This window comes from Xylocopa sonorina, chromosome 9 (genome assembly GCF_050948175.1).
Source record: "Xylocopa sonorina isolate GNS202 chromosome 9, iyXylSono1_principal, whole genome shotgun sequence".
Classification (NCBI taxonomy): Eukaryota; Metazoa; Arthropoda; class Insecta; order Hymenoptera; family Apidae; genus Xylocopa; species Xylocopa sonorina.
In genome coordinates this window covers 9,395,877-9,420,713 of record NC_135201.1, presented here as the reverse complement: position 1 = coordinate 9,420,713, position 24,837 = coordinate 9,395,877, and the positions used below count along the sequence as shown (strand labels likewise).

The following is a 24,837-nucleotide window of genomic DNA, read 5'->3' as shown; positions in this document are numbered from 1 at the left end:
CGATTCATCGAGTCGATCTAGCGCGAAAAAATACGGACATAATATTTTTCCGGTTCTGGTATTAAAATAAAACGTCGTTCGATACCTTTCCACGGGAATTAGAATAATATTAAATAGTCTCAGGCGACATCTATTTTATGCGCGCCACATCGAGCCGGTATCGAAGAGTTTCGGTTTTTAACGTGGGATTCTTCGTACGTGGAACGACGCATCGGCGCACGAGGGAGCGTTACGTCCTGATCTGGCGGTAAAACGTTTAATTCAAACCGTAGGCCGCGTTGCACGTCCGCTTTACGATTCCATCCTCGGGTTTTCCCCATTTTCCGCGTAGATCGAATCAGATCGCGATATTGCGTTACGCGTCATTCGATAGTTCGCGTATCTCTTTCATTATCAATGAGAATATGTACATTTTTCTGATCGAGCGAATGCGATCGAGTGTCGAATAGATTGCGAAACTGTTGGCGAGAGAAATAAAAAAAAGCATGCATGCGTATCGATCGAATTGGGCTCGGGATTCGATAGCCTCTTCGGATGAAATGTTAACGAAGGAAAATTTCTTTGTTACAGAAGTGGCCAGCATCTGGAGTGGGGGCAAAGTCGTTAAGGTGGGGCTACGGTCGAGTCTAGGTTCGGTACTGAGTATAGTTGACGTCACCGGCGCATGCGCATCAGAACGGACGGCACTGCAGAAGCAGGCGAGTTCGCGAGTGTATCGATTTTACGATCGTGTCTCTCACCGCTAGTGCGTCCGTTTCCTTTAGTTTTTAGTGGTCGTGCTCATAGTACATGGATAAAATCGTGAATGGGATTAGTCGCTAGTCTCTTCACTCCGTACACCCGCTGACTCGCAACACTTCGTCACCCTCACCATGACCAAGGATAGATTAGCAGCCCTCGTTGCGGTGAGTTTTGAATAGCTACGTAGAATTTATCGAAATTAACCCGATTCATCCAGCAGCGGAGTGTTCACTCGTCAACACTCTTCCTCTCTCCTCATCGTCCTCATCGTTTCTCCTCTAATCCCTAATTTTCACTTCGCATTTACCATCCTCGACCGTACTCGTGCGCGTTTTCCATCCTCTCGCATCCGAATCTCGGTCCCTTCCGCAAGTGTGCATTACGAGAGCGTACACTTGCCTCGCTCTGGGCTTTCTTTTCTCTCGCTTTGCTCTTTGACGTTTCGTGGGACGACGCTCTCGCTCGACACGCACGTAACGAACCCGTCGTCGTTTCTTTCAAGCGAATCGATGCTCCGTTCGGATCTCGTTCACGAGGAAAAGAAGGCGTTTCCGTGGTGCCCATTTGACTGTCAACCATTCAGTAGTCGGGGCTAGAGGTGTGCGAGAGCGAACGGGGAAAGAAAAAAACCGAAGAGAAGCAGAGACATGGACAGCGGGACTCGCAGTGCAAGCAGCAAGAAACAGAGAAAGAGGGAGAAAGGCTAAAGGGGCTGGAAAGAGAGGAGAGACCAATGCCTCCTGTGACTGACAGGTGTTTGCCAATATATGTTTTTCGTCATCGTTTATTTCGTAACGATGACAGAGCTCGCGATGCCGGTCGGGAGCACGCTCGAGCGGACATTTTTCCGTCGGTGGAATCACCTTCCACTGGTGACGTTCCAAGCGTGACGATACACACCGTTCGTCACGAGCGTTTCCCGGATATTTTTATAGTACATCCATTGGTGACCGATCGTTCAGAGCAGAGTTGGTGTCGATGACTCAGAGGCGCCTACTAACACAATAGGAGAATCATGCATCTGGGCGTATCTGTGCCAGCGACGATCGTTCCCCTTGTACCTGTTCCCTTCGTCTTTCACGTCGCCACTTCTCGGATCCGATGGATTTTTCGACGCTGCTTTTATCTGGCGATGAATCGAAAGCTGCGGTATTGTGTTACGTACCTGTTGTCCGTATAGTTGCTCTTTCACTGAACTTCGAGATTGACCTTGTACGTTTCACTCGCATTTTTTTAATATCAAATACCGTTCTACACGCGTTCACCTTGCTTTTTGCCTTTACTCTTCTCAGACGTTTAGTTCATCTGCTCCTGTATAGCGTTTAGAAGATCGACGTTTTTGTTCCGACTTCCATGTTCGATTCACAATGGAATTTTTGTTATCTATTCATTCAGTGGAATGTAAACTTTGAACAAATTTTTTGTATCATCCGTAAAAGACGATAGAAATTACTCTAAGGATTATGCATCTTTGTATATGTACAAGGCGACGAATGAATGTTTTCTCTCTACTATTCGTGGATGTGAAAAGGGATGGTATAAAATTACTAGTGGAAATTTGAGCACGAACAGGACAGAGTTCTCGTTTTTTTTTTTTTTTTATATTTCACGTAACGCGATCGGTTAGATACGAGTCTCTTGATAAACTTGATATAATAAAGCTTTGGAATTGATCGAATGCGGGATATCTTGTGCATCTTGATCACGATCACGGGACCAAGTTTGCGCTCCTGGCCTTAATTATCTCAACATTTCTGCATATGCTAGAACGATAGAATTTCATTATCTCCCGTACACGGTCCTTCTGTTCCTTTACTAAAATTGCGAACTTCCATTCCAGATTCCTATCAGCCGTCTAACATTCCTAAAAAATGAAAATTCATGCAGAGAAAGAGAGATGCGAGCGAGGTATTCGAAACCAACTGCGGAGAGGGAAAAAATTGGCGCATACAGGACATTTAGTATGGAGGACGGAAGTATAAGTAGAAGTAGGAGACTCGAGGAGGAGGAGGAGGAGGAGGAGGAGGATGAAAGGAAAATGAGAAATGAAACGAAACGAAACGAAATCGATGCTCTCGATGCGGAGAGAGTAGGCCCCGTGATATAAATTTCGCCAAGTAGGCATCTGTCTAAGCAAATAAGTTAAGGAGGCACGAACAAAGGGCTGAAAAGGTGGGGATCGATAAAAATGTATAATGGCTTCAATATAAATGTGTTCACAAAGGGAGAATTAAAGTTGTCAGCCGAGAAGCGGAGTCCGGATCTCTCGAGGTGGATTGGCTGCGCAACCGGTGCGAACGAGTTCTTCCGCTCGGTTCGTATTTCGAGCGTATTTGGCGCGCGTTCGAAAATACTATGGGCGACAATTACCGGGGCAAGAAACGCGCGAATATCGATCGTCCAGGACGAACGATAATACCGGTCTTTTGTTTCGTAAAAAAAAGAATTGCTGCACTGCAAAATGTTACGTGGACAGAAATTACTCGACACTGGAGCTGTAATAGCAAAGCAGTCAAAGTGATTGCTGGCTCGCCATCTCTTGTATGGATTATAATTTTATTGAGATTCGGTTCTAGGAATTTTCTACACTCTGCAGAATATTCGCTTTACATTCATAGGACCAACGTGATTATAATCTATCATTTGTGATATTTTTCTTTTGCATATTTCAATGTATCTTCTATTTCAATGGTTCTAGCATTTGTCGATGCCTTTCATTCCTTGATCTTTGCAACAAATTGGTATATTTTAATCGTTGATAGGTCTAGTGTTAATCGAAGGCTGATAGCGAGTATTGATTAAGTATAATATCGTGCATTCATATTGTAACAGATCGTTCTTATTCTGTCCGGATAATTGCATCTTCCATACATATTTATTGGATGAATAATCTTGCGTTCACAGTACAAGTGTTTTCCTGTAACAAGCAGCTACTTTTTATGCTAGTTATTACTTTCGAGAAATGCCAGGACGTAAGATGTTCTACTCTAGAACTGCGGATTGCATTAATTTGTTAAAATAAAAATGAAATAAGAAGTATTTTAAAAAGTATAACAAATTGCAAGTGATGTGAAGCAAGTATTCTTCGCGCATGTTTGTGACACAAATTATGGAAAATTCCTAAAATTGAATCGCTTAAGATTTATTCAAATCTCTACAATATGTTATGAACCGCTCACTTATTTTTTTCTGTAATAGTTTTAACGTTAGTTAAAGCTAACTAAAGTTGGAAAAAAATATAGGGCATTTGGTAACTTTATCAATAAGTATATATTGTAATACATATTAACATGCAAGACAGGAATATATAATATTTAATGATTTTTGTTAATCTGCGAAGAATACATTTCGTATGCAGAAATACGTGTCGAGCTGCGGAAATTGCAATCAAATATATTCGTTACTCTGATACTGTTCGGTACAGCTCCAGTGTAACACGTATCGAAACAGTGTGCAAAGATTAAGGAAAGGCTTACAAGTGTTGGTCTTATCAATGATAAATTCGTCACCTCTGTGTACCTTTCTCTGAGAAATCGTAAGAGATATTGAAATTAAATTTCAACTACGTCTGCCTCCACGATAGATAGCTAAATTGACACGTATATTTTGCATTCTGTCTCGACCATGACTACTATTTTCTTGCTGAAAGGATAAGAGAATAAATTTCAACCGGTAATACCTCTATTTATGAACAAGGAAACTTTTGTGCTAAATTGTTATGACTAAACACGAGTAGATTGTTGGCTTCTTTTCACTTGGAATCATATTTCTTGGCAACACCCAAAAAGCTGGCAAGCTTTCAGTCTCATAGTTATGAAGTGCCATCAAAAAACCTATGAAATCGCTCTTCGTTGCATAGGAAACATTATCGTTTAACACATAAATATTTTAATAGCACAAATCGTACGTCTAATCAGGTCAACTTCGTCCATTAGAAAATTGATCTATTTGGTCGATCCTCATTACCTTTACAACTCTCTGTAACATATTCCCATAGCAAATTGTCCATATCTTGTCCACATATAACGACATGTTACTTTCTCTTCCTTCCATTCGTTTTCCTCTTCAAATTATTAAATATTTTATATACTAAGCGACACATATTACAGTTAAACATAGTAAGAAAGTAACATAAAGCTACATCTGTTATTTACTTATTTATCTACAGAGTAAACCCATTGGCAACGCAAAATGCAATAAGTAGCAGAACAGAAGACGATAAAACGCTCTAATCCACTGCACCAATGGGTTTATCTCGTTAATAAAGAAATGAAGAGATGCAATTTGCTGGGAGCATACAATTAGTATCTGGGCCCATGGCTAATTGGTGTGTTTAATTTGTTTCAGGCCCAGTCGGACGACGATGACGTGGCGGACGATGTGTCCGTCAACGTCGGCGGGCCCGACGACTTCATGACCGAGTTTTTCGCGGAGGTAAGTATGCGCGTTGAATTTTTCATTTTGTTTTGCGACACCGAATCCCATCCCAGTAGCACAATCAAGGCTGTATTTACTGTAGGTTTCTGTCAACACGGCGCAGGAACCTCTCCCCCGGTTCGTTGCTTTTATTACCCCCTGTATTTTTTAAATACTTGCCCATTTATTCTTTACCATTTGGTAATTCGCTCCAACCGTTTCTGCAGGCGAAGAGGAACCGCGATTTATTTCTTCTATTGTTCTCCACGAACTGCTTCGCTCGACCAAAGTAATACCAGCGTGTATATTGTGTTGCGATTAGACTGCGGACGTTTGTGCATCTATGGATAATATATTCGTATGAAAAGGTGTAGAATGTGTGCAAGAATGAACGAAACGTTTAAGGTAAAGTAGAGAGTACGATATTTAGAAGGTAAATTAATGTTTCTATTTCCCTTCCATTTGTTTAATTATGCTTGCGAAGGTACAAATTTGCATAAACGTCCGTAGTGTGGTAATAATTTTAGGGATGCGACCATTCTAGCGTAGGATGAATGGATGGTAATTGTGGGTAAACTGGTTCGCAGTTGTGGGATTCGTACGAGCTTTCTGTGGGTTGCCATGACCTTTTTGCTTTTATCAGGAAAAGAAGAGAGAGAGAGGAGGGAGGATCTCGCAATTTATTCAAACGTTTATTCCAGCGTCCTCCCTTTACTCCACTCTGTTTGAATAATTAAGCAATCGTACATCGAAAACGAGTTAATCCATCTAATGTTCACCCTTTCGTAACTATGTTTCATCTTTCTTCGCAATTTTTAAGTTCAACTTCGATTGATGAATGCTGGTCGACGATAAATTCGTAATTCAAAGAATCGGAGAGTCGCACACAGCTACAGAATAACGCTATTGTCGATAAATTCACAGAAACTCGTTCGCTCTGCTGATTCTTCGAACGATGTATAAAATATACTGTTAACGTGGTTTAATCGTGTCTGAGATATATTGCGGTTACACTTCTGTATAGGTATTTAGACGCCATGAAATTTATTTTAATACATGTGTACCTACACATTTATTAATTAACTGCGAGTATACCAAGTCCCCTGTTATCTAACAGTACTTTCACGTAATTGGAATTTAATTAAAAAGCTGTGCATCGGAAAATTAGTTGGCATACTCCGATACATCAAAAAGTATAAGGCTACGAGTAAAAGCATTAATTATCCTAAAAAATAAAAGAGATCCGTGAACGCAGTCTGCAAAAATGAACAGATAATAATACAACAGAATATATCATCGAATATTATTCGATTTATTTCATAAATATCATGCATGATACTCGTGGGAACTCGACGGGAAGCGGCAGTTGCCGAAATCCGTCGCGACAATGAAGTCCGCCAACTATTTAAAATCGCCGTGTAAATAATCGAGTGCCGCGGAAAGCGTTCCGCTCGGATGGTTTCGTCTCGATATTGGGGAATTAGGTCGAGACGACTCCCCGAGCCGAATCGTCGATCACGTCGGAAAATGTATCCCGCCGGTCGAATCACGTTACGCGTAACGCAATATATTTCGTTAAACCGGCGAACGAACGGGGTCGCCCGCGTCGGCGAACGCGCAACGGGCGATAATTCGCCTGGGAAACGGAAGCTCGAGCGGCACGGACAATCGAACTTTAGCGGCGTATACCTACGCACATCGCCGTGATACGATGTAGGAAGCTCTCCTCCACCGCTGGATGGGGCATCGTTGACATTTGCGCTTGTTGCGATCCGCGTGGGCTCGCATTAACTTTGATCGTTTGTTTTGGCGTGTTCCCGTTCCGTTTTTTTCTTCCTCCCCCTACCCGTTCGTTCTGTATTTGCACGCGTGGGAAGGTAGTAGAACTTCGACAAAGGTGAAACGTCGCGCGAATGGTCGCCATGGTAACGGCAAACGACGGACCTTTAGGTAGTTCTTTGGTACTGTCTCGACAATGGGATCGGTTTCCTTCGACTTTTTCTCTCGACGATCGTTCCAGTTCCATTTTCAGCCGGGAACTGAGAAGTGGCCGAGGAATGCGTTCGTTTATTCTCATGGATGATCATTCGTTTTGCGTATGTACGAGATACAGAGGAACGACAATGGCGAATGGGGTGTACGATGATCGTTTAAAGGAAGTACCTGTGTAACCTTCGAAATCTAGCTTTTTTTGTTGGAAGATGACTAAGAACGGCAAAGGTACAATTTAATACAGAACATTTGTATGAATTAACGAGTAGAAATAGCGAAATTGAAAGCATCTTGTACAATTTTTAACAGGACTGATGAGAAGTTGGACTGTTCGGTTAGAAAAGTTGATCGATTTCTTAATTTTTTCGAACTACCATCTTGTAATCTACTATACTCGAATCCGATATACATATTTTTTTTCTTTTTTTTTTTATCGTATAGGCAACGATCGAACGAATTGTCGTTTCCTAATGTTCTAACGTATTATCATTTTTGCATAGGTGGAGGAGATCCGCGAAATGATAGACAGGATCCAGACGAACGTGGAGGATGTGAAGAAAAAGCATAGTGCCATCTTATCGGCACCACAGACTGACGAAAGTGAGTTTCAACGATCCCCTTATTTTGAATCTATCGTGCACCGTTTGTAAACCGTGCCAGCTATCCTTTACAACGTTCGTGTAAAACGAGCGTATCGTATCGTGCCACAGGTAGCCGCCAGATTTAGGTAACACGCGAACATTCGTTGATCTTCAGACCATTCTAACGTACGTTCGACGTCTACGTATCTTCGTTCGAAACGGATTCAGAGATAAATCAACGGAAACGTACTTTGCAGCGTTTCGCGGAGCACAGGTTGAAAAAAGCGTGCCTCATCTCGCGCGATGGCCATGCGAAAAAAAAGCACCGCTTGTTTGTGATCAATTAGGGGTATCTGGCAGCCAATTAGTATGTTTGCTATATGTGTTTTAGGACGTTTAAAGAACAAGCACAGCCACGCTGCACACGCACGGCATATAGCGAAGGAGATAGATTTGGAATATTTATACAAGACACACACAAGACACGCGTGATTTTTATGATCGCAACTAATTGCAATTATATAATTTGCGCGCGGTTTTTTTAACCGTGCTAAAGTGCTTCTCTGTTAAGTAACGCTAAAGTAAAAGGCCACGTTAAGAATTGATCGTACAAAGAGAATAAGGCGATTTAAAAATAGTCCACGGAGGCATCCTGTTTGTCGGTCTGTACAAGGCACTATTCGAATTAGCCGACATTGACGTTCCGAAAGGGAAGACAACGGAATGGAAGAAGCAATCGGTCTGTTGGAGGGAATATCGAAGCTGCCACGAGCCGAGATTAAGATCAATATGTTGTTTCTTCTGTCCTGGTGAAACGTGGTCAGGGCTCCCTCGGTCGAGAGGAGGATATAATCTGGGAAATAAGAACGCGATTCATTCTCCGCCGAGGCGAGCCCCCTCCTTCCATTTCCACCCACGCGGGGAGTAGAGTATTTCTTTCTGAGTATCGCGTATAAGATTCCCCATCGATGCGAATCGAACAACCGTGCCTCTTATTCCCATTTCCGCTGGCTCGATTCGTAATCGTTCGTATTCGTTCGAACAGCTCGATTTAACGGTTTAATTATTTCAGACACGAAAGAGTGAGGCGTGTCTAATTCTGTACTCTAAAATTATCAGTGTCCACCTTTGTGTATGGTATAAATATGAAAGCATTCGAAGCGCACGTTTGTAACTTCTGACAAACTGGATACGTAAATCGAGATCTCTGAAACGATACGATAGATAAATTAAAAAAGGAGGAGAGTTAAGATCGTGCTGGGAAAAGTAGAGAATACATGTCGAATAATTACAGCGTCCGTGTTTACCACATCTACGATTGTTAGTGAGTCATGAAAGAATGTTATATTGATATTTATCCGTTAATTGCAATAATATCGCAATTTTCACACACCATGCTGTGAACAATACTTTTACGTCAATTGGCCCGCGTTACAATGTCTATTGTTAAAATACTCCGATCGTAGGATTACGTTTCAACTTGACCGATGCAATCTTGAGACTCGAGATAATTAAGTCGCTGATACCGCAGATATTATATCGTTCCATTTCACTTTACAAACGTGCTTCGAATTCGATTAATTAACGATTGCGTTACTGAACGTTCAAATATTCTTACGAACAATTACTCAGAGAAATCAAGGTAATAAAAATATTAACTACAACAACGCATATAACGGAGATTTATCTACAGAATATTATCCAAGGATGGTAGTAACAAATAGAAGCGACGTAGTTCGAAGACAGGAAATGTAAGAACCCCAGGAAATGTGCGAGCCGTGACTTTGCATCGAGCAAATATTAGACCCCAAATAGCCGCACCGTACACCGAGTGCACATGCACAATATTGTTCGAATCGTTTGTTCTCGCTCATCGAACTCGCTTCATTCATATCTGGTCTCCTGGCCCGTTTAATCCGCTCTTGTGCAGCGCATCCAGTGGGCGTACTTTGTGTACCGTGGCTCCACGTATATGCTTAGGGGTCAAAGCTCTGGGGAAATCGCACGGAGAAGGTTAACGTGGCACCGTAATAGAGAAACCGGCGTTTCCCGGAACAACGGAATCGCGCGGCGATCCGCGAGGAACGGGGACGACGCCGCGGACGAGCGACTTGAGCGTTCGCCGTCGAATGAGAAGCTCCGACAGGGGCATGCGATCGATGGTACCACGCGTATTTTCGCGTCTGCCTTTCCGCCGACTCGAGGGCGGTCTATCGAGGAGGAGATTGATCCAGCTACGATTCTCTTTGTACTCGACTGGAACAATCTTGTCTCGATGCGTCAGGGTTGAACACAGTTGTCTCGCGCTGTTTCCTTCGCGTCACGATATCCCCTATCTATTCGCATCATCGTTCTACAGTCAACGATGACTCTTAACGACGTTTTTCCCCGTGTTCAACACTTTCGATGGGAACAGCGTCCACGCGCACGTAATGGGAATGTTCTATGCTATAATTATACAAATCACACGCTAAACATCAATCAAAAACTGTTCTGCAAGCGTTAAATTACTTTTACAAAAAGTCTCATAGAGGAAGAAGCATGTCTCATCCCACGCTTTTCTAGATCGTCTCGTGTAGAAGGTATCGTGTCCTGCGACGTGTTCCGTCAGTCGAATCGATGGTGCACCAATTATTGGTGGCGAGATCGTGGCCAAATGGGATCAGAACCGCGATTAAACTCGCACGGGTGCTGCGGTACGATCGAAAGGAGAGAGAAGCCCAGCGAAATGCGAATAGCGAATAGGAGAAAGTGGACACAGAGGGATGTATCGGCTGGTGTGTGTAACGGTGAAACGGATTTGACCAAACGAATGGGCGGACGGAATCGTAGGCGAGGCAGATCGATCTTATCGTTACGCTCGATACGTAAAGCCATCTACGCGTGTTCCATAAGGTAAACTCGCGGGGACTGCTCGCACAGGTCTACCTGGGGCCGTGTGTGGAACGCCTAATTGGAGACTTTCGTCATTACGGAGCTGGATGGCGAACCAGAGCGATAGCTGCTCGAGGATGTCGCAAATTAGCCCTCCTTGGTACTGCGTCGCGCGATGCAACCCTTGCACAAGTCGTCTTTGATCGTGCGCGACGTACAATTACCTAGCCGTGTTAATTGTAACTTTTACACTTGGAATTAGGGAGATGGAAACGAGTAACACCGTATTACAATACGTTACGTAAATAGGACGATCACACGTGTAAGAAAAGTATTTTGAGAGATCTCAATCTACCAAGGATTCAGATTTCATTTCCTTCTTAATGAAAGCGTATACTTTGATACTTGTCATGCATATATACGTTTTTTGGTAGCTCCGTCCAGCTGTCTCTGTACACGAAGACTTGACGAGCTTATCTCCGCGTGTACTTGGGGCTTAACGGAAGCACGCTGGACGACTCTAAAGGATAAAGAATGATCGAACTCAGCAGCGTTAAAGTATCTATTCGCATGGGATTTCTTCGAAATCTTTGAGACAAGAAACACTGCACGAAGGACAAGTGAAATCTGCCATGAATAGATCATCGATTCGATCTAAGAAAACGCGAGGAACACACGAGAGGTGGAGGAGGAAACGAGGTATAAAGGGATGAGATCGTTTTCTTTTTTCTGGGACGCGAAACGACCGCGCGATTCGATCGAATTCGAGCGTCCCGTGTCTCCCGGGCGTGCCGAGTTCTCGAGAGGCTTCAGAAGTAGGTCTGGCACGTTTCCACCCCGTATTAACCCAATTCCATCGAGCACCCTCGACGCAGGAGAATGCGCGCACCCATCGCCCGATGAGGACGCGTGCACGCATCCCGAACGGAACGATCGATCTCGATCGGATGCAGGGGCTGCTGAAATCGCACCGCGAGGCGAAACCTCCTCCCGCCTTCCCCTTTGCGCACGGCTCAAGGATACCCCGCGAGAGCCAGGCCTCTTGCTTGTTACCTCGACAGCACGCAGACGAGAGAGAGAGAGAGAGAGAGGTTGTTTAATTCTTAATTACTCGTGCCTTGACGGCACTGAGATGATAGAGATCTCGTCGCTGCGGTGCGCCGTTATTGCAACACGTTTACTTGTTTAGTTCTATAGGTGGAGATAGCGAGGATTTCTGTAGAACCGTGGAACACGAGATAAAAAGATAATAGTCAATGGCAGGGAGGAGAGAGATAAAGGCGAAACGTTAGTTGACCTATTCGTTTCGATGAATTTCTGTGTTACTCGAGGATAGAAATAATAATGACGAATAGGTGGCACACGTAGTAATGATAACGTCCATTCACGTTGCATCTGTGTGGAGAGGAACAATGACTCGTTGTTAGACAATTGTTCGTTTATTTCTGTGATCATGAATCTATTAATGTACGTAGTAGTACATTTTGTAAAGGATATCGAGCTTCTGTATTGGAATCTTTAAACGTTCAAAGAGTTAAATTAATCATGTTGCTCGTGTTGAACATTTGATATTGCATTCAGAACGCAGAGAAGGGGAATTGAATTGTTCCTATCTGCACGATCGCACACACCGTGATCCCCTGAAATCGCTTCTTTTAATTAACACTGCTTTAAACGGGTTACACAACTCGAACACGTAGGCCCGTTTAAGCAACGTCAGCAATCAAGGGTTAAAAGCTGAAACGTGGAAACGCGTTCCACGCTGATCGACGGTGGTACGCGTTTCACACGCCTGCGATTATCTAATCTTTCGCACTCGGATGTCCTCTCTAAGGAGAGATCAGCATTGATTAGTGATTAGGGAAGTTAAACTTGTCCCATCGCAGCCTTTTGAGAAATGCATGCTTCCCTCAAGTTTTCTATTACTAAGACTCGTTGGCGATAAAAACTTGATGTTGCTAGTTCAGTAATAATTTCTACGTTAACGTTGCTATTATGCTTCTCTCGAGTTTTCTATTACTAAGACTCGTTGGCGATAAAAACTTGATGTCGCTAGTTCAGCAATAATTTCTATGTTAACGTTGCTATTTTAGCAATAGTTTCTATAGTTACTAACAAACGCGAAGGAGTCGAGTGCAAAGGGTTAATTGAACGGGCTCGATGGGGAGAGTATTGGATGATAACGGGGTCAGATGGAGAGGATCGTGCCGATGACAGCAGGAAACGCCGGTCGACCGAAACCGTGTCCCGTTTTCGCATTTCTCACAAGAATGAATCATTTCTACCCTTTGAATTCCGCCTTTCAACGCGACAGCGGAGTCTCCGTTTTCTGTGCGAGATAGCTGGCTCCGGGAGTAAGCTTGTATAGTCGAGGTGGCACGGTTCAAGGTTCGCGATGAGCACCGGGACGAGCGTGAAAACTGGCAAAGCCGATTATCCTGCGAGGTTTACGCAACGGAAGATTAATTTCGCGACCCGTTCCCCTTTTTTTCGGTGGGCATTCGCGTTCTACGCTGCAATTTGCCCCACGTTTCAATCTAGTTCGCTTCATTTGCTACAGGACCAGGTATAAACTTGATGGCACATGGAAATTGAGCTACGTTTTTTTTTTTTATTAAAACGCTTTGAACGATATCATTGGCTAACACATTTTTCCTTATGATTGCAGAGGTCAAAATGGAATTGGAAGACCTGATGTCAGACATCAAGAAAACGGCCAACAAAGTCAGAGCTAAGTTGAAGGGTGAGTGTGTAGCTTGGAGACTGTTCTCAGCTGTTCGATATAGATTCTCTGTTCGAGGCAAACTTTAAAAGAACTAGTATGTATTTCAAGAAGAAATGAACGTGTATCTTTTTATTTGATGTATGCCAGTATCTAGGAGTAATTTTCAGTAATGACAATTGTCTGAAACTGTTAAGCTACGATTTTGATCAGATTTGTACAGATTTGTGTGTGGATATGAGAGTCATCCTCAAAGATCAAAGTCGATCACCCTCAAGTTACACGAAACAGTGGCCTCGCAGTGAAACGGTTAAACGAATCGTTATCGGCTACCAGAATCGTTCGAAAATTCACGTTTACGTTCTCCAATGTTCCAGTCATAGAGCAGAACATCGAACAGGAGGAGCACACGAACAAATCGTCGGCGGATTTGAGGATACGCAAGACACAGCACTCGACGCTGTCGAGGAAGTTCGTTGAGGTGATGACGGAGTACAATCGGACGCAAACTGATTACAGAGAACGGTGTAAGGGAAGGATACAACGACAGCTGGAGATCAGTAAGCGTGGAATCGTTCCTAATCTGTTTAAACGTTGAGAACGCCCGGCTCGTTCAGCTGCACGCAGTCTAACCGATCTCTGTTCCTTTTAGCCGGAAGGACGACCACCAATGAGGAGCTGGAGGAAATGCTGGAGCAAGGAAATCCGGCCGTGTTCACGCAGGGGGTAAGCGTTTCGTTTCTTCGTTTCTACACGGCTCGAAAATCTGGTGCTGTATCGAGACGCGTTTCCCGTAGATTATCATGGAAACGCAACAAGCGAAACAGACCCTCGCCGACATCGAGGCGCGTCACGCTGACATCATCAAACTAGAAAACTCGATCAGGGAACTCCACGATATGTTCATGGACATGGCTATGTTGGTGGAGAGTCAGGTAAGATCAACGAGGCGTTGCCCTTTTTTTTTTTACAGTCACCCCTATTTACAACCACTCACCCTGTTTTTTTTTTTTTTTTTTTTTGTTACACCCACGATTTCTTTTTTAGACTTCTCAGTTCGTTTCCTGTTTTAAAAATTTTATGTGACAAGTATAACGGATGCTTGTAAACACTCGATGAACTAATAGCATCGTTTGTAGGGGAATTATTTAGTTGAAAAATGCATCCTCTTCGGGGAGAGATATCGCGTGAAAGTTTTATAACGTTCGGATGATTGAAAGCCCAGCCGGACCGTTTCAACTGACGGGATCTAGTTTTTGTGCACGGGTCGAAAAATGAGCCGTTAATATCGCCCCGACCCAGTTTAAACTTTCAGAATATAGAGCAGAATGTAACGGTGCGAAGCACAAGTTTCTACCCGCATAAAAAGCTACTGTCACTTTAAGTGCTGTGACCGGGCTTCTAATGAGATCCAAGTATCGTAGAACTTTAACGTAGAATGAAAAAAAAAGGATGTAATTCTCAGCTAGAAAAAATTCCCAGAGACATTGGATAGTTTAGTTACTTTTATATATTACTTATATCATTTATTTTTTTTTATACGTATACATATATGTACATATTATACTCCGTGGTTGTTCCGCGCAGTATTACCATTCGCTATTATGAACATAGCGTTTGTTTGACTTCATTTTTTGCTCGTTTTCGTTGGATACATTTAGAAAAAGTTTGATCGGACAATAAATTAGTTGAGAGACAGAGAAAAAGGATGAATTTTGAGAGGGGCGTAGCGCGAACCAGTGTAACTCTTCTATCGGTCCGTGTAGTGCTTTCTTCTCGAGCATATCGCCTGTATTCGCTTTGATCTTGCGGTATATCTGTCAAGTTCTGTTAAATCCTTTGAGCATCAGAGACGATCCATTATTTATTGCAATTCGTTCAGTCTACAAGTTTTACTGTAATTTAAATTGTCATATTGATACATTTAATAACACTGTCATGCGGAGACTGTTGTAATGGCATCTGATCTAAGAATAAGATCTATAGTCTATAGAGAAGTCATTATTCTAGAGTTTGATGCTCAAAGGGTGAACGCAAACATTGGCGGAGCGAAGACAGCTGTAGAAGGGTTGAACTTGGCGAGGAAGCCAGCGTTCGCTAATGTAAAGTACATATGCATGGCGCACGAGTAAAGGATTAAATAAATAATCAGAATAACGACGTTTACATCTCGATATTAATACTATTATTAACACGACGATAACACGAGAAGTAGACAGGGTATCGTTTCTGTTCTCGTCGATAAAACGCGTTCATCGGATATGAATAAAATTATCTGGTCCCACGATGAACAGTACGATCAACGCATTTTTTCCATTATCGTCGTCAGTATGGTTCTCTCTCTCTCTCTTTATCTTTTCTCCATCTGTCTCTCTGTCCTACCAGATTCTGTACGTAGCGGTGCATGAGATGTATCTCTAGTTGAATCGCGTTACACGGCTTTTAACCGACTAAACTAACAACGCTCTCTCTTTCTCTTCCTCTGTTACGCTGTGTGGATTCGCGCCACGCGCCTAACTTTAGGGCGAGATGATAGATCGCATAGAATACCACGTGGAACACGCGGTGGACTACGTGCAGACGGCTACGCAGGACACCAAAAAAGCGCTCAAGTATCAAAGCAAAGCCCGACGGGTGAGTCCTCCCCAGATCTCACGCGAAACCATCGATCATTCGTTCGCGTCTAATTGGTCACTTTTTGTTTTCTCCCCTTTCGTCCACCATCCGGTTCTACCACCCCCTCGACCTCCTCACACCGCCCTCATCTCTCCCATTCTTAATTTCGCTATTATTTCTCGCCCCCAAATCTGTACATTCTTCTGCTATCATCCGATCTCTAACTCTTCATGCTTTTTGGTTTCTTTGGCTCTTCTACATTCGTTCGCCTATACTAAACTACCACCCCTGTTACGCGACACGAAATAACGACGACGCTTTATCTTTCGTTTCGTTACCGTGTTCCGTGCGACTTCAAAATCGATGCTCGCGCGCGTATGTGCGTTCATACGTTCGGTGTGCATCTATGTATGATGTATGTATTACGCGTATGCCCTCATCCCCTTAACTGTTCTCTCTATATTTTTTTTTTCTTTCTTTCTATGTGCACGTATGCGTGCGTGCGTGCGTGCGTGCCCGTGTATATAACGTGTGTATATACATTCTACGCGCACACGTATTTACTCGCACGTATACGGCTATGTTTGTTGTATACATGCATCATCATATCTGTGTCTCTCTACTTGTGTCGCTCTGTCCTATTGAACATGAGTGTGCTAACTGTGGCTCTGTCCAACAACTGTTTTGTCTATTATTTGTATACTACTAAAACTCTGCGTATTAACCTGTGCTCTCTAACCGACTAACATGTTTGTCCTGCGGCACGGATTCATGCGTGTCCGCGTGCGTACACGTGCTCTTATCGACTACCGTACTTTTCTCAAACGGCTCTTACGAGCCGTCTCTCTCTATGCAACGTGTAACGCACGCTGTCGCGCGTGGAACCACCGTTGGTGATGGGCGCGCGATGCCACGCGCGGCACCATGGGTGTGTATATACCGCGGTGTGGCTTCATCTATGGTGTGTGTTTATCTCTCTACCTGTACACGCTGAGTTTGCGCGCATACGTACGAACGCCTCCCCCAACAACTAACCGAGAACACGATACATCGCTCTCCAACTAATAACACGTACGTATACGCGTAAATGCACACGCGTGCGTATAAATAACGGACTACTCCGGGTGCTATCCGTCTTGGAGGCGATCCACACGCCCCACCTTGCGATCTCTCGTCGTCCCGCTCGATTCTCCCCTCTGTTCAACCCTTCCTCCTCGTTCGCTCCATCTCCCGTTCCCCTGGTACGGCACGGCAGGGTGAATTGGTGGACCGGATCGAGTACTTCGTCGACGAAACCGGCGACCACGTGGGCCAGGCCCGGGACGAGCTGATCAAGGCCGAGGAGTATCGAAGCAAAGCTCGTAAGGTAAACCAATCGGATCGGAAACGATCGATCGTCGTTGGATCGCTCTCGATCCCTTAATTGCAATCAATTATCCAGCGACGATCATCGACGTCGTTCCTGTTCCCTTGTAGGAAGCACGAGGGGAAGAGACCCCGAGGATTTCGTTCCCTATACCACGGAGGCTGCGATGAGTAACGCGAATTTCTCGCCTCTTCGATTCGTTCCTACGCCCCTTTTCCTGACGAACACCTCTTGCACATCCGACGCCAGCTCGTCGTCGATTCTCTATTCTCGCGGTGTGAACGGGCATCTCCACTTATTTTGCACGTGTATCTCTCTTGGACATTCGTATCTCGAGTTCTCTTTGTATCGCGCATCCTCGTCGTCTCGATATTCTTTTCCCCTCTACTACGTTCTTCTACAGAGGTCTGACCCTCTCTTCTTCTCTTGGAATAGAAAGTGTTCTTTGCATACGTTACAGCATTGGAAATATTCGTGTATTCAAGAGTCAGTTTCAGTTTCAATATCGTGTTTATTTAATAAGCTGTTGTATATAATTTTTCAGGGAGGTAGGAAGAGTCAACATTTTTTTTGGTCAACGTAGTGAGTCACTTGCAATTAACTAATAATGGAACACATTTGTCAATCGTCTGATGCAATAAATATTTCCAGTGCTCTGACTAATTCAATTCACGGCTGAGAGAGCCGTGATTCACGACTCAAGTGAAATGCGGCGATGCCTCGAGGTCTTCCTACACAAGTTGCGGAGCATCCTGCAACCCGTGACTGCTGTGGTAGCTTTCAACCGACCCCTGTATACTCCTTTCGCTTTGCTTTTGTCCGACTTCTGTTCGATGTCGTCCGATGTGACAAAGCTGACTTTTGCGTAGATGAACACGTGTCGTCAGCATGCGCGACGTCAAGGTACGTCACCGTACGCTTTCCTCCTCGCTTGCGATTACTCGCAAACTTTCTTCTCTTCTTCTTCCTTCGTTTTTTTTTTTTTAGTCGAGCCTGTCGCACCGATTCGCGAAGAGGAAAGGTTCGTTTGCGCTTGATTCCTCGTACCCCCTTTCTCTCTTCTCCCTCTCCTTAGTCAGCTGTAATTCGATGACCCAGCTATTGGCTAGCCCAAGTATACACTTCTCTCATCCGACTCTAGCTACCACGACCACCCTTGTCTGTCTGCCTGTCTGCCTGTTTCTTACTCGTTCATCTTCTTTATCGTCGTCTTGAGTGTGCAACACAGTAATTGGCGCGTCTCTCGATGTCGCTTTGTTTTTTCTCGCACCGTACCGTGGTCGACTTGGCCAACTTTACTGCGAAACCACCACCACCACCACCCCAACCCCATAACGAATACTCTCTGCACATACACCCGCGGTGTTCGACGGATCCGTTCGTCGTCGTTTCGACGGCAAACCCCAAAACCCCCGTCACGGCGGTCTCTCACACGAATCGTATCTCTTTTTTTCTGTCCACAGAAAATGATCTTCATCATAATCTGCGTCTTAATATTGGCCGTGATATTAATCTCCATAATAATAGCGTCCGTGCCGAGAAGCTAAAGGTTTCGAGACGCGCGCGCTGGGGTGGGTGTATGGAAGGGTGAGAATGGAAAGGACGGGGCACGCGGAAGCGCGGGTAGTCGGAGGAACGCGTGCGAGGCGCTCGATCGAGGACTCTGTCCTCCTAGGAAGGGGGCAGAAGAAGAACGCTGAGTGAGAGCGGGGTTAGATCGAGAGGATCGGTCGAGCGCGACGATGGTAGGCGCGATTCTGAAGACAAGAGGGAAGAGGTGATGATAATAAATAGTATAAATGGCAACGGTCACGGGTGTACATGCTCGAACGAATAGACGACGACGAGTACGCGTCCGTCGGAATTCGCCGGAGAATTCTTGGCTCCCGTTGTTCCAGAGACTGCCGTCAAATATGGATCCTATCGAACGCGCGCACGCGCCTCGTCCCCTTGGCAAAATACAGTACCAGCTTCTCGCTAACTTCCTCGACGCTCCAGATCCCCCTTGGCTCTCTTGATCTCTGACTCTGACAATGCAAAACACTTGTTCGTTGTCCAGTAACGCAATAACTCATTAACCATCGGCCGCTCGTTCCCCACTAACTTCGCGTGATACTATTTTCTACTCAACGCTGATCGCCGACTCGTCCTCGCATCTCCCTTTTGTCCCCGCCCGCGTGTACTTCTAACGCTACCGCTCGCAATTATCCGGGCACGTTTCAATATCGCTGAAGTGCGAGACGCGCGAGTTTAATCCTAGAACACAAACGGTGCGTCGTTTGGTGGTCGTCCAACAGAAACATTTGTTAAACGTTTTGATCTCATTGTTCAACTCTCTGTGGACTCGTCTTTCCCCGTGTCGCAGTACCACGGGCATGTCTTGATCTTTATTTATTTTATTTAGCTTGTAGAAGTTAGGGTGACTAACGAAATTAGTTTAGCGTGAACTGTATTGCAGTTAACTGCCATGTTTGCCAATTGTTAACGTTAATGGGTATTTGTGTTCTAGGCTTAATGACAAATCAGCGACTAACACCAATAGTTGTCACCTCCTTATGGAACCGACAGATTATAAGTCTAAATTGCTTGTCGAGATGAGTACCAGTAACGTGTTAAGAATGAATAAGAGATGCGTTCGTATATACATACATCTGTATTCAATATAAGATCTTTTCAAATGGTAGAAAAGTTCCATAAGGTTTGTCAATTATGGATGTAATTGATTTTTCTCTTCACTTTTAAAAATCAATTTCATCGCTCATGTGTTACTACAATAACAACAGGGAATTAAATCAGTGACGGTCCTTTTATTATACAGCAATTTAATCATGAAGTTCCATCGTTTCATAAATACAAGTGTCCAGATACTTCTGAACGGTAGAATCACAGTGATAAAAGTTAAGAAGCAAAGCCAGCCACCTGGAGGAACATACAACATATCGCTCATTTGACACAGCAATGATACCATTCGAGAAGAGTATTCACTAGTAACTTATAACACTCAATTATGATATTATATAAATGAAAAAACACTAACGATGAACATCGTCCTTCTTTCCAGATTGAATTTGATACCCGGGTTATTGCAAGAAATGAGCAATATGTATTTCTTCATTTATACACAGCGAGAGTATCGACTTTTTAATTAGATTCTGTTCACAGTAATTTAATAATACTAGCTGGTAAAAGAATTTCCTACACTCGAATCTAATTAATAAGTACGCGAACACTAAAACAATTAGAATGGTGTGCCAACGCTACCGAATTATCGCAGTTGTTCGTATCCACGTGCAAGATCATGCCAGACCGTTTTGTTTCTTAACTTTTCAACGACCATGCGCGCGATCGCTCCTTAGAATTAGAACCTGCGACCATTCTAAGTACTTAAAAGGCCATCACGGTGTGGCTTGCGAGGAAAAGGAGACGAGTCCGCGGTACGCGTGTATCTACACGAGTGAATCTCGCGACTCTTCCTCGTCGTTTCGAGTTCGCTGCCACCGTATCGGCGGCGACCGCCTCTGTCGAACCCTCGTGTTCGCAACGAACCTCGAACCACGGACGAGGGTTTGTTTCGCGGCTCTGTTACCGGACGCGCGGTGTGCGTTCACCGAGTGACGGCAAATCTGTTGTATTTTGTTCGCAGAAATTGATGTTCATCGTAATTTGCCTGACAATAGCTCTCATCATTCTCATAATCATTCTGGTATACGCGTTGTAAAGAAGAACGAGTAGACCGACGATACGAGGATTTCAGGGAAGCGGTGCGAAACAGGCGAACACGAAAGTGGACCATTACGGAGAGGAGCGAAACGAGAAAGAAAAAAAAAACAGAACAAAAATAATGAGAGAAAAGCGGAGAGGAAAAGAAACACAGTGTTTCGCGCACGAGGGGGGACAACCCTTGAGGTGGGTCGCGAATTGCCAGCAGTCGCGGCGTTTTCGCCTATAATACTATATATACATGTACATTTACATACACGACGCGCTATGTAATCACGCAGCGAAAACGTCGACGCTGTCGTCGCCTCTGTCGGACGAGCGCCACGTCCGATCTACTTAAACTTAGGAAATACTCGCGCGAACCAGTTCCCCTCGCGTTCGACTCGTCCCGACGGCGACGTTTCGATGCCTTCCTTGTGTTTTTTTCCGTAACCGTTTCCAGCTTTCCTCGGCTTCCGAAACTACCTCGTCTTGCGAAAGGGATCCGCGCGCAACCAGCGACCAACAACCGTGTCATCGTGGCGACATCGGGTGCGAGCCAGGACCCGCGTTGCTTTTGGGTCTGCACGCGGCGTACATCCAGCGTGGCGTGGTAACGTGTTACCCGTCGAAATCATGTAAATATGTGCGTGTTTGTATGAGAGAGGTGTGCCGAGTTTAAATGTTTGTATAGAAAAATGTGTGGCGTCGCCGGTTCGACGAGACGAGAGGGGCGAGTGTCTTCGACGCGTTCAACGATGACGATCATTCCTCTCGACGTTCGAAACGGCTTGGATCCTAGGGATCTGTCTCGTTTCTGCGAATCAGACGATCCGAGGAAGTGATTCGAGGAGGCCACGCACGGACAGAGTTTCGTTTTCCTGCTTGGCGAAGATGGCAGGCGCACACGCAGAGAGGCATGCGAGAAAAAAGCTGCAATAATTTCTAATTGTCGAACTAATCGATTAAATCCTATGGTGCATGCGTGGGTTTTCGTTTATTTGCGAAAGGGAGGATAATGATGGGAGGCGCGGTGCAGCGTGGCGGGAAGATACAAGTAGATATCCGGTAGGAACGAACCGCTACGTTGCGCGACCGCGTTGTAATCGATCCATTATGTTTTTTGGTGATCCGTTGATGCCGAGTGCAGAAGAAGATCATGATCATGATCTGCCTTCTCATACTCGCCGTCGTTGTGGCCACCACCATCGGTGGATACTTTGGACTGTGAACGCCGCAATCAGGTACCTGGTTTATCTTCACCTCAGAAGCTGTCCATGTTCTGCGCCAAAAAGTCATCAACTACGTATACGAATCAATTTATCTGTAGCAGTAGATATTATTCGTCCCTGTACATATTTTGTTATCGTCGCCAAATTATTCTGGCCTTAAGAATCGATCGCGTGGAAGGAGTTTTGGCTGGACATGGACAGCATCTCTTCTCAGCTTCAAACTTGGATCTCTCACGACTCTGTTCTCCTTTTTCCAGAAGAGCTGGAAGAGGTCGCCGTCGCGTACGCAAGCGCGAAACGTCGGCAGCGTCTGTACCGAGACAAATCGGCCCGAAGCGTTGGACAGCTCGCCCTTTCGAAATCGAACGTTCGCCGTCGACCGCGATCGCAGTCGCGCCAACAGCAAGAAGCACGGCAACCCGACCGCGATCTCGTTCACGGTATCGTCGACAGGTATTTCGTCCGTGCACGCCAGTCCCCGTTTCACGGATCACCGCCTCTGAACACCACCTTCTGTTACGCTTGCGCGTTCCGCCTGTCGACTATCAAACGGAAGGAGAGCAGTAGAAAGAGGAGGAAAAGAGAAGGGAAAAGGAGAAGAGGAAAACGAAGAAAAAGAAGAGCAGCAAGGGAAATGATAACCGATAGAACGAAGAATCGCCGTCGTCGTTGTTCGCGCAATCGTCGTCTGTCGCCGTAGCCTCGCTGTCCTTGACCAAGTCGCCGTCCCCTTTAATTTTTTATTTCGTTCACCGCGTAGCCGTCGAGTAGCCTCACCGCTAGTCTCGCTTCGTCCCGCGAACATTGAAGGCGGTCTCCTTTTTACCAAAAAACAGCGTAGAACTCAGAGTATCGAAGCGACGATCCTGGTAGACTCCGCTTTCGCGACACTAGTTTCAACCCCGCCCTATCCTCTTCGACTGGTCATCCTTATCGAAATGCGATCGTCTCGTCGCGTTAGTTTATTATACATAGATCCTATCGAGACAAGCGACACAGACGCGAAAACGGATAGATGACGCGGACGACGTAACGACGAAGCGACCTCGTTCCTCGTCGACGTACAGAGGCGTGGTAAATTCGTGCTGCTGGGGTGACTAAGAGGAATGAAAAAAAAAAGCACGTTTCCGCTCGTACGCGTGCTTATCCGCGTGCTGTCCGGCCTATGAGCGGTGAGAGGGAAGGAACGATGTTCACGGGCGGCTGCCTGCGAGTATATACGTTAACTGGAAATAAGTATTCGTACGTCGTAAAGTTCTTACTTCTATCGAGAGTATCCTCGCTCGCGTTAACGCCAACGCGAGTGGCTCGTAGGTGCATGTTCGATTAACATTTCTCTCGAAAGTTACAATCCCTTACCAACACGTATTAACGATAGATACAATTTCAAACTCGAGGAGACGCGCTTAGGGGGAAAGGTATTTTCGATAGACCGTGAGAAGTTCGCAGTGCACATGAATAACTCGCGTTCGGTCACTGTAGGTCGTTTCGAATGTAACTCGTTCCGAGCCAAGCCTAAAAACCCAATGGAGTTTTTCTGTAACGCGAGGCGTCGCAAGGCTTATCGAGCGAGTCCTCTCGTTTTCTTCATGCCGTACCCTCGGCATCCGTGCGCCGGCTGTGGCAGTCGGTGTGTTTCGAACGATACGATCGTGTGTACATCGACTACCTCTACCGAAGTGCATTCTTTTGACTGTGATTTTAAAAACCGAGCTTGGAAATTAGTTCTTTACAGATCTCTCTCTTTCTCTCTCTCTCTCTATCTCTCTCTCTCTTTTTCTCTCTTACTTACACTCGGATATTCCGAACAAAGAGTTCGAACATAGTCGTGATAGTGCTTCGAGATGTGCCAGTTACGCGCACATAATCACTTGCTACATATCATTACGATTCGAAGCGTGTAGATTTCTATACCGAACCCTCTCTCATCCGTACCACCTCCCGTCTAACTTCACTCTCTCTCTCTCTCTCTTTCTATCTCTCCCTCTTTACGCTGTGACTGCTCTGCGTATCGAGGATCGAACGTTGTAGTCGTTCGATGGTCGTGGCGGGCGCCAATGCCGGAATTAGCGATTGCTCCGACATCCTCACGCGGTAACGGTGATAGAGCGGTCCTTGATGAAGGTGTTTCGTTTGCCAGGAGAACAGAGGAACGAGAATTCTGTTGGCGAGAGCGCAAAGGACGAATTTCCAAGTGCGTCGCAAAGTTAGGATAGCTTCCGTTCGATGGAGTAGCTTGTTTCTCGATTTCGACGCAGTGTCATCGAACGATCGACGAGAAAGACGAGTCGGACGAAGCGCATCGTCGACTTCGTGTTGCACGAAACGCCATTAGGGTTATTGGGTACGACGTATCGACCGATCCGGCGTAATCGCTTCCCTTCGTGGACGATCGCAATTTTTCTTTTTCTTTCTTTTTGCTTTCGAAGCGAATCGAGGAGACGAACTCTCCTCGATCCTCGCGGTTTCCAACTTCATTTTGTTACCGCGTGAACTTGGTACCAGCGCTCTTCATCTTTTCTTTCAGTTCGGTTCATGGGTACTGAGTGCGCTGTCGGGTACTGCGAAATGATCGGTTCACGATCGATTTTCAACGAC

At 45.1% G+C, this 24,837-nt stretch overlaps 2 protein-coding genes across 6 annotated transcripts in view; one reads left to right on the top strand and one right to left on the bottom strand.

Annotated features, from left to right (window-relative positions):
* Nucleotides 1–12,418, bottom strand: part of Hdac4 (histone deacetylase 4) — an 80,569-nt gene extending 68,151 nt beyond the window's left edge. The window contains exon 1 of the mRNA XM_076901766.1: nucleotides 12,415–12,418. The gene's annotated coding sequence lies outside the window, so the exon portion shown is untranslated. The remainder of the gene's footprint in view (nucleotides 1–12,414) is intronic.
* On the top strand, nucleotides 615–22,896 carry Syx1a (syntaxin 1A). 5 transcript variants are annotated; one of them, XM_076901822.1, is made up of 10 exons: nucleotides 616–905; nucleotides 5,089–5,175; nucleotides 7,650–7,749; nucleotides 13,273–13,347; nucleotides 13,704–13,886; nucleotides 13,979–14,052; nucleotides 14,124–14,261; nucleotides 15,850–15,960; nucleotides 22,158–22,251; nucleotides 22,500–22,896. In XM_076901822.1, the coding sequence occupies exons 1-9, from the start codon at nucleotides 873–875 to the stop codon at nucleotides 22,236–22,238; spliced, it is 882 nt and encodes a 293-aa protein (XP_076757937.1). In that variant the 5' UTR covers nucleotides 616–872; the 3' UTR covers nucleotides 22,239–22,251; nucleotides 22,500–22,896. The 5 variants fall into 5 exon arrangements, with proteins under 5 accessions (XP_076757935.1, XP_076757937.1, XP_076757936.1 ...); XM_076901821.1 differs by having other exon boundaries at nucleotides 618–905; nucleotides 22,497–22,896; XM_076901820.1 differs by lacking the exons at nucleotides 22,158–22,251; nucleotides 22,500–22,896 and adding an exon at nucleotides 18,772–19,022 and having other exon boundaries at nucleotides 615–905.
* Nucleotides 22,897–24,837: the final 1,941 nt, after the last annotated feature.